The 10,268-nt window shown below is 44.1% G+C and overlaps 1 protein-coding gene across 1 annotated transcript in view; it reads left to right on the forward strand.

The window, feature by feature from the left end:
- Positions 1-9,238, forward strand: part of IGF2R (insulin like growth factor 2 receptor) — a 102,489-nt gene extending 93,251 nt beyond the window's left edge. The window contains exons 43-48 of the mRNA XM_056853310.1: positions 1,750-1,896; positions 2,661-2,845; positions 5,635-5,821; positions 6,972-7,127; positions 8,116-8,185; positions 8,701-9,238. Coding sequence (XP_056709288.1) covers positions 1,750-1,896; positions 2,661-2,845; positions 5,635-5,821; positions 6,972-7,127; positions 8,116-8,185; positions 8,701-9,096 — 1,141 coding nt within the window. The 3' untranslated portion in view covers positions 9,097-9,238. The remainder of the gene's footprint in view (positions 1-1,749; positions 1,897-2,660; positions 2,846-5,634; positions 5,822-6,971; positions 7,128-8,115; positions 8,186-8,700) is intronic.
- The last annotated feature ends 1,030 nt before the right edge of the window (positions 9,239-10,268 follow it).

Raw genomic sequence — 10,268 nt, forward strand, 5'->3', positions numbered from 1 at the left:
AATATACTGCATGGACTTATAGTATTCCTTGCTATGTGAGGGAAGGACAATTTTCTTCACTGTATGGCCATACCTTTGGCTGTTTGGCAGCTCACTGGGTACTGAGTCTTTTTTTAAAGCTGTATGTTACCTTTTCATTTAATTCCATAATCCCAAATTCTAGAAATTTTGGGTTGGATTCCAAGGTGCTGTTCCACCAAGTCTCTTTATGCTAGCAGACCAAGCTCCTTCCTTCAGAGGATGGATCTACTATTAGTGGAACAGAATCTTTGGATCCAAAGGCTTCACAATCACTTGCAGAAGATGGTCATATATACATAACCCATGTTCATCTTTAACAAACTCTTTCTAGCTTCCCACCTCTTCAGAGCTGCTCCCCTTTCTTAATTCCTTGTTTCTAATGGTGCAGTCCTGTGCTGAGATACTCCATTCTCAGCCAGTTGGCTTTTGTGGCTTAGGCTGGAGTAGCTCTACATAGGTAAGAGGTAAAGGTCCCCTGTGCAAGCACCGGGTCATTCCTGACCCATGAGGTGACGTCACATCCCGATGTTTCCAAGACAGACTTTGTTTGCTGGGTGGTTTGCCAGTGCCTTCCCCAGTCATCTTCCATTTACCCCCAGCAAGCTGGGTACTCATTTCACCGACCTCGGAAAGATGGAAGGCTGAGTCAACCTTGAGCCGGCTTCCTGAAACCAACTTCTGTTGGGATTGAACTCAGGTCGTGAACAGAGCTTTTGACTGCAGTACTGCAGCTTAACACTCTGCGCCACGGGGCTCTACATAGGACTGCACTGTAAAAACCACATCTCTGCAGATTGCATTGGCTCCCACTCTTACTCATCTTCCCTCATTTCATGCAGCATTGATTTGTGATGGTGTAATCCCATTTGTTTCATAATTGAAGGATGCCATAAGGACATTAAAAAAGCCATGCTAGATCAGGCCAAGGCCCAACAAATCCAGCAGTCTGTTCACCCATTGGCCAACCAGGTGCCTCTAGGAAGCCCACAAACGACGGCTGCAGCAGCATCCTGCCTGTGTTCCACAGCACCTAATGTAATTATATATAATAAGAAGAACATAAGAAAAGCCCTGCTGGATCAGACCAAGGCCCATCAAGACCAGCAGTCTGTTCGCAGAGTGGCAACCAGGTGCCTCTAGGAAGCCCATAAACAAGACGACTGCAGCAGCACCATCCTGCCTATGTTCCACAGCACCTAGTATAATAGGCATGCTCCTCTGATCCTAATTTAATAGGCATGATACTCTGATCCTAATATAATAGGCATGATACTCTGATCCCATGCCCTTTGAAGATGGGGCATGGGATGCCGGGAGGAATAGAAATGCAGAATTTCTGCATGTTGTTGGCTATATGGCTCAGGCTTTGTCGAAGGCTGCGTCATGTTCACTCCATGACTGGCAGGGAGGACTGTGGTTGTGACTTGCTGTTAATTGTGGGTCCAGTTACCTAGGGAGGAGCAGAGAAATGATATAGGGCAGCAGTAGCTAGATGGAAACATCCTGTGTGGCTTCCGAGTTTGAGGTGTACGTTGGATATACTTAAAGGGTGAGACATACTACCTGGTAGATTATACCCTTTGAAACCAGTGGGCATGTAGTAAAGATCATGGAAAGCAGATGCACAACTGTGCCAGCTGTTTTATCATCATTTGGTTTCCATTGGAAAGCCAAATATTTGTATTACTGATAAATGCTTTTTACTGACATCTCAGTATTTTCCATTAGGATTGATGAAGAAAATTGTACCTACTATATTACATGGGAGACTCGGGCTGCCTGTGCAGTGAAACCTCAAGAAGTAGAAATAGTGAACGGCACGATTAAAAATCCAGCAACTGGGAAGAATTTCAGTTTGGGTGATATATATTACAAGTAAGTAAACAAGAGGGAACAATATCTGCAGCTATAAAGGAGGGCTACAAAAATCCAACACCTGGTAGCCATTCAATCCTTTATAAAACAGAACTGTGACAACTGGGAAATTACCTCAGCAAAATGTGTGGTTACTGGTCTCAGACTGGCTGAGGCTTTAAATGATAATCCTAAATAGTCATTTTTTTAAAATGGCTTTTCTAGGCTGGGTTCCATTTTGAACCCGGCTTGTCTGCTCTCAATCTGTTAGTTGGCTTAGTTTTTTAGTTCATGTTGCAGGGGCATTGTTAAATTGATCCTATTGAGTAAAGGTCAAGATGTTAATCATGGCGTGATCCAAAAGCATTTAATGTACTGGCTGTAGTGTGTGGCATAAGGAATAAAAAATCCAAAACAGGTTAGTTTAGGAGGCTAAATGGTCACTTCTGTTTGGGGCAGGACTTGCAAGAAATTGCACAACTCTTCCTGAAGGGTGGAGGCTGGTGGGGCTTTTGCAGGTCATGAGGAAGTAGCTTTTCCAGGTCTTAAGAGTAGCGTGAAGTGGGAGCAGAAGGCCACATTACATATGGGAGAGTGTAGAATTAGTGTGAAAAGAAGTGAAATACCTAATATTTACCTAAAATAATGACACCTGCCTTGAGTAGTGAATACCTATAATCAGTGTGGCAAGAAGAAATGCTTGAAGTGACTGACACAGCTAAGCTTTTCTTCTTGGTGTTACAAGTTAAAATTTGGAGCTTTCATTTAAACATGCTTTGTTTCAGATTATACACTGCCTATGGTGATATCAGAGCAAATGGTGACATCTACACTTATGAAATTCAGCTTTCGTCTATCAATGATTCAAAGCATCAACAGTGCTTGGGAGCCAACATATGCCAAGTTAAAACAACGGGTGCTCTGTTCAGGAGAATCGGGTCTTCTAGCAAAACTAAATATTATATTCAGGGTAAGTACCTACTTGCTTTAGTAATGTAACTTCATTGTAAAGGCTGGCAGTGACTTTGATGGGGTGCACTCCAAGTATCTCAGAATTCATTTCTCTGGAATCTGTGAAATGGAGTATGGCTCCCAGTAGTTTAGACTACAGGTCTTAATACCATATGTTTCCAGCCGAGTAACCCAGTGACCTCCCAACCTGCACCTCCATTCACCAAGCAGCTGCCATTCCTGTCCTGGTTTATTTCATAGAATCATAGAATAGAATCATAGAGTTGGAAGGGACCACCAGGGTCATCTAGTCCAACCCCTTGTACAATGCAGGAAATTCACAACTACCTCCCCCCCATACCCCCAGTGACCCATACTTCATGCCCAGAAGATGGCCAAGGTGCCCTCCCTCTCATGATCTGGTTTATTTAATAGAATCATAGAATAGAATCATAGAGTTGGAAGGGACCACCAGGGTCATCTAGTTCAACCCCCTGCATAATGCAGGAAATGGTCAACTACCTCACCCACACACACACCCAGTGACCCCTACTCCATGCCCAGAAGATGGGTGACATTTGTTAAGGGATTGCTTCATCATGGAAGTTTTGCTCCCGTTGGGCATCCAAGCTAGAATGAATGTGTGTGTCTGGGTTTCTTGGGCAAAACCCACTTTGATCAATCTTTGCCAGATCTGACTTTATGCAGTCTTTTTGGAAAGGTTGCAGAGAAAACATCTGTGCGGACAGGAAGGTGCACATTTTTGAAGGTCCTGCCCACAATGGCTCTATTTTCCTTGCCTGGCTGCTGTCCCCCCTCCCCACACACACGCCACCTGAGTTTTTAAAAGGCTTTTATAAAATCTGTGGTTACTAGAGCACTGCACCACAATAACATGAACTGCCTGTTGTCACTACCTTCTGGTTTCCCACCCCTGCAGCAAAATGAGCTATAGGCTGACATTGTTTTTAAATAAAAGCTGGGAGCTTTAGTGGAGCTAGTAGATCATGGCAATAGGTAGTGTTGTTAAGTTGTAGTTTTCTAGCAATTGTTGACTTTAAAAAAAAAGCTAACAAGCCCTCAGGAGCGGGAGGATTAGCAACTTCAGAGTCTTGTGGCACCTTTAAGAACTAGAGGGAACCTAAGGGTAGAGCTGGAAACTAAACATTCTTATAAAGTAATATATTTATTTGGTGTATACATTAAAATGGATTAAAACACTGGGCCTGGAATACAGGCTACCTATAAAACCACCAGTATAAGCTGTTGCAAAAATAATCAACACTGTTGATGATATACAAAATATAAATGACTCATAGGTCATTGGTTCTTGTAGGTTATCCGGGCTGTGTGACCGTGGTCTTGGTATTTTCTTTTCTGACGTTTTGCCAGCAGCTGTGGCAGGCATCTTCAGAGGATTAACACATGTGTTAATCCTCTGAAGATGCCTGTCACAGCTGCTGGCGAAACGTCAGGAAAGAAAATACCAAGACCACGATCACACAACCCGGATAACCTACAAGAACCAATGAACTCTGAACGTGAAAGCCTTCGACAGTATTTTGACCCATAGGTCATATGCATTTCGGCCTCTTGGGCTTTCCTCAGTGGTCAGATAGGGTCGCGAAATTGTTAAGTGGCGAGAACCCTCAGGTTACAACTCAGGTTGCCAAATTTTGTGCTGTCTCTATGAAGCTTTGAGGACTTCTGCTAGAATGATGTTATTGGTACTTAACTGCACTTTTTTCTACTCCATCCACTTTTATGTAAAGTGTTCTTAAAATTTATATAAATATGTCTCATTTTTTTAAACGCTTTTTTATATTGTTCATGCGAGGTTTATTGTTGTATAGTTTTTACCGGTCTGATAGACTGTACCAATAAATAATATATTACAGTGGTCAGATTACACAAAACATGATTATATTACGTTATAAGAATTTTTCGTTTCCAGCTCAGCCCTTAGGTTCCCTGTACTTTTTTGTTTGAGCCCCCCCATTTTGGGGGGTTGTCCATCTTTAAGAACTAACCACTAAGTGTATGTGGACCACAGCTCTTTGTCAGATGCATAAACTGTTATCCCCCCAGTTGCCAGAAGGAGGCGTGAACAGAAGAGGTCGGGGGTGGGAGGCCAAGCAGTCCAAGCGATAGCTGTGTGATATTACTATACAAAATACCAATGAAAATAAGAGCCGGGCAAGAGAGTAAATCCAAACCGAGTGGGGGTGGAGCACTCCTGGCTGATGATGAATTGACACTTGGGTTTGTTTATTTATTGTGTTACATTTCTACCCCGCCCTCCCCAGCCAAAGGCAGGGCTCAGGGCGGCTGACCAAAAGAACCACACAGAATAAAAGCAGGATAAAAAACATTAAAACAGCATTAAATGGCCCAAAATTCAAATAAAAAAGGACAAAAGATGTCTGATGGCGCCAAAATAAATAACCGGCTGCAGTCGGGCGAACAGATAGATACCAGAGATGGTATCAAGCAAAGGGCGGGGGGAACAGCAGTTGGGGAGGGAGACCAGGGAGGCCAATATTCATAGGAGAATCGTAGCTGGCCTCAACCATAAGCTCAGCGGAATAGTTAACATCTCTGTCCCTCTTTAAAGGTTTAACTACATTCTGTTGTGAGCTAGCCACAGGAAAAAAAATATTTGGTTGGGCTGGATGATACTAGTCAAAATGCAGCTGCAGTAATGACTATCTCCTCTGTCAGTCTTCAGCGCAGTCGAAATGGGAACGTGTTGCAGCCATTTGCCAGCTGTTTGTGGTGAAATCATCTCTGTCTTGCCTTCTTTTGTAGATGATGATTTGGATGTTGTGCTGTCTTCCAACTCCAGATGTGGTAGAGATGATACAAAGTTTGCGTCCTCGACTATTTTCTTCCATTGCAGCCAGCAGGCCGAAGAAGGCATCCCCGAATTCCTTCATGAGTCATCAGACTGCCAGTACTTGTTTACCTGGTACACCTCAGCAGTCTGCCCGCTAGTGTAAGTGAACCCTGCCTTTCAGTTAACCTGCATGATAGGAAATCTTATCTTTACTTACCACATGAAATAGGTTTGTTCCAAGCCCACAGTGGAAGTTTACAGCTCAGAGTGGAATGTGAAAGGAACCTCCTCATCCAGAGGCAGTAAACCAGGGGTGTCAAACTCTGTGACAATGAATGAACTTCTGGCTAAGTGGCCTCTTTGAAAGCTGTGAGGCAGGGAACAGTAAGAGGTATCATTAAGGGCCGGATATGACATCAGTGTCACTTGGTTGGGCCCAGATCGAGAGTGGGGTGTGTGTGTATGGCTGGCTGGGCTGGCTTGCGGGCCAGATAAGAGCTCTCAAGGGGCTGGATCCCACCCGTGGGCCTTATGTTTGACACCCCTGCAGAAAACCTGTGCTAGGAGGCAACTTCATGGGGATGGCGTTGGCCTCTGTGTCCTGTTTGTTGGCCCTCTAGGGCAACTGGTTGGCCACTGTATGAAACAGCACGCTGAACTAGATGGACCCACTGGTCTGATCTAGCAGGGCTGCCCTTATGTTCTGAGCATGACCAGTACCTAATGGGGAAACTCAGTGGTGACTTGTGTTGGCATTCTTTAGTATACTAGGCTGCCAGAAAGCTGCTCTATGATAAATTTTAACTACTCCTGAGCCAGTGTTTCACTGCCCTTGGATCTAAAGACTGATAAATATCAGGTGAAGCCTATAGGAAAACAAAACTCCATTGCATAAAGTGTAAGGGCCACCAACTTCAGATATTTCCACATTTTACATTTTGGTGGGGTTCTTAGCTTGTGTGCCTCCAAGTCTGAGGCCAACCCTAGTGTGTAAATGAGCCCATTGGAGTTAACCCGGCATCTGTGACAATGAATGAACTTCTGGCTAAGTGGCCTCTTTGAAAGCTGTGGTGCAGGGAACAGTAAGAGGTATCATTAAGAGAAGACTTCAGTTTTGCTGGTTGGCTCTAAACAAAGATTAAGCCTCTAGAATGAACATAGGACTTCAGGGCTCGTTTTCTCCATGTTTCACAGCAAGCAGTTTGACAAGCCATGCTGCTACCTCAGTATATGTGACCAGTGTAAAGTTTTTCAGGCACTGTTGCTCTTCCCTGTATAACCTCAATACTGTTTCATTTGTTCCCTGCAGAAACCCTGAGAATACAAACAGCAAAGACTATGTGGAAGATTTCTTTCATAAAGGCCTTTCTGGGAGAAGCCAAGCAGTTGGCGCAGTGCTGAGTTTGCTCCTTGTGATTCTTACGGCATGTTTAGTGATCCTGTTGCTTTACAAAAAAGAGAGGAGGTAAGGCAGAGAAGGATTTGCTGGGATTTTATTTTTGGTTTGGCTTCCTGGTCCCTCTTTCCCCACCCCAAGAGAAGAGGTTTGTGAGCACCATGCAAGTAGCTGCTGATGGCTAGTTCATACAATCTAACACACCTGCCATGGCAATTGTGGTGCAAATGGCAGGATCAAATACCCTTAATGCAAAAGGATGTTTTCTGTAATGTGTGTCCTTTCTTTGACAGATTAGCACTGTTGCCATAGAGGTGCGTCTTTATTCAACTGATGCTGCCTGCATCATTCCCTCAGTCCTACCTTTATGCCTTCTGCTGTGACCAGACACTTTCTCTTCCTCTTGCCCAGCCTTCAACCCTACCCTCTTCCAGCACACTACCCCTGTGTGTTTTTCCTGGACCACCATCTTCCTGTCCCCCCTTCCACAGTTGATTATCCCATGTAAAATGTGAAGAAGAAATTGCATAAAGGGGAATCACGGGCTCGTGATAAAGGGTGCAACTTGCACATCTTCCGCATGCAAGTTTCCTTTCACTTTGGGGGCAAGATCCACAGTTGACCACATGAATTTGGCTCTGGACATTCAGGATTCTGGTTGTGGAGCATAACTTGCCCATCTCCCCCTCCTGCTGCAGCCCAAAATGCTCCCTGAAGTGCTGATCCTCGGGGGGTGGGGAGAGAGGTTCCCCAGAAATAGCATGAAATGGAAATGGGAGGTCTGCAACAGGAGGGGGAACTGGGCAAATTCACCCCTGCCTTTTCATCATGGAAATTCTCTGTGGGATCTAACTCTTTAAATGATGGGGGAGGTTTCTCAGAGCAGCTTCCTCATCTGGAAGTCCCAACAAGTCTTCCTTGAGACATGAACAGCAGAAATGTGAACCTTTGTCAGTGCCCTTAGTAAAACCTAAAGTTGGGTTTAGCCAATAGATTTGCTGATTAATTGAGCTGAACGGATTTACAGTTGAGCATGTAACATTCTCTCTGTCTGTAGGGAAACAGTAAAGCAAAAGCTTGCAAGCTGCTGTTGGAGGACTTCAAACGTTTCCTATAAGTACTCAAAGGTAATTGTTCCCATGTCTTTTTTTTTTATGTATCCCAAGTTTTTAATACCTTAAGCAATTAAATGTATTGAAACCACTGGTGCTTAATTCTATGTGAGCAGGTGTTGCATGAAGTATAAAGAACTTCTGTAGACATACTTATGGGGGAAATTACAAGGGAGAGTTTCTCAGCTAAATATTTGGAGCGTCTTTCTAATGTTGAAAGCTGTTCAGCAGTGGCACAGTCCTCTTACATCCCCCCCATCAAAACATTCCATCTACTACAGGTTTAGTGCTTCACAAGGCTTGTGAAAATAGCCCTCCCTCCACCCTTAGTGCATATTTCTTCTTAAGAGTAGTTTTCTGAGGCAATTCCAATTCAGCATATTTTTAATAAACCTGTGATTGCTGAGGGAGTGTTTGTGCTGCTAAGAAAGAGAGTCAAAAGGGAAAGGGGGGAAATGTAAGCTTGCTTTAAACAACCCTGAGGACTTGTTGAATGTTGTTCAATAACTGTAACCCCTTGAACGTGACAGATAAACACTGAAGAAGTGAATGAGAGTGAAATCGAGTGGCTCATGGAAGAAATTGCCACACCAAATCAGAAGCTGGGGAACGAAGGGAAAGAAAACGGCCATGTCACCAGTAAAGCGGTTAAATCGGAGACCCTCCCATCCCTTCACGTGGATGACATGGACAGTGAGGATGAAGTTCTGACAGTACCAGAAGTGAAGATTCATTCTGCCAAGGCCTTCCACTCCAAAGGCTCCCATAGGGGGTTGCCTCATCAGAAGGCAGGAGATGAAGCTGCCCTACTCAATGGTAGCAAGAACAGCAAAGGCAGCTCCGCCTTTGGCCAACGGAAGCTGCGAAATTCCACCAACACAGCCTCGTTCCATGACGACAGCGACGAGGACTTGTTGAACGTTTAACTCAGTACTGTGCCTGATCAAAATTCCATGTATATATTGAAATGGGACAGCAAAACACTTCCAACCAAATATGAAGACTTTAGCTGCCGCTGACTTCTTTCTTTTTCTGGCCTTTTGTAAGGGAATGTTTCGGAGGGAAAGGTGAGGGGAGAGAAATGATCTGTCCTAGTTGTTTACAATGATCTCTTTAGTGGTTGCTGGATTTCTAGTATCCAGTAAACTGAATTGTGGTAAGTCTCCTAAGCCAGGATTTGCTCTCCTCTCCCCCCACCCCCCCGCTCCCCCGGGACTGGAAAAGCGACATGATGTTTCTGAAGGGGTAGAATCCAATTTGAATGAAGTCCCCTCACTTCTAGCTTCAAGGTGAGGCTTGCATTTTAACACTCTCCTTTATTAATTTATTGCTCTCACTACTCAGGTTCATGGGAATAATAAGCAGCATGTTCTTCCTGCAGGCAGGGTATTTGTTCTACAGGCTTCCCCACCACATGAAGCAGAGATGAGGGGTTCTCTGCGTGTCTTCTGGGTTGGTTTGATGTACATTTTGGACTTGATCTGATGAAATTTGCCTGTAAATTTGATTCCTGTATCCTAACTTAAAATGGCTTGTTATGATTTGAAAACTGTTTTTACTGAAAGGTACATATCTTTAGAGCTTTAGCCTAGAACAGTGGCTGTTCTTTGCATGGTGAGTCTCTCTTCTGTACTGATCACATGAATCCTTTCATCAGTATTTACAAAAAAAATATGTTTTTTTAAGCACCCAAAGATGTACTTACACAATAGCTGGGTTGAAAATATGGTCACTTTTCTGATGAGCTTCAGTCTTCCTTGTGATTCTTAAAAGGGAAGAAGTTCACTGGTGTTAGAATGTCGAAGGGAGATTGGAGGGGGCCTGAATGTTTGGGGTGGTGGTGCTGCTTCATTGGCCACAGAAGGAAGAGCTCCCATTATCTACTGGGAAGTAGCCCTAGGAAAAAGCTGACAGGCTCACCACACAGAACTAATTTATTCTGGTCCAGGCTATAGAATTACTGGAACATCAGCTTCACTGCCCTGGGAGGTTCTGGTGTGCTTTAAAGCCATGGGCCACAGAAGCCTTAATTGCACAGGTTCATGCCCCTTTTTTGGTACTGGAGTGTGTGAATGCTGATAGGCAACAACAAAAAAAG

Source organism: Euleptes europaea, chromosome 7 (genome assembly GCF_029931775.1).
Source record: "Euleptes europaea isolate rEulEur1 chromosome 7, rEulEur1.hap1, whole genome shotgun sequence".
Taxonomy (NCBI): Eukaryota; Metazoa; Chordata; class Lepidosauria; order Squamata; family Sphaerodactylidae; genus Euleptes; species Euleptes europaea.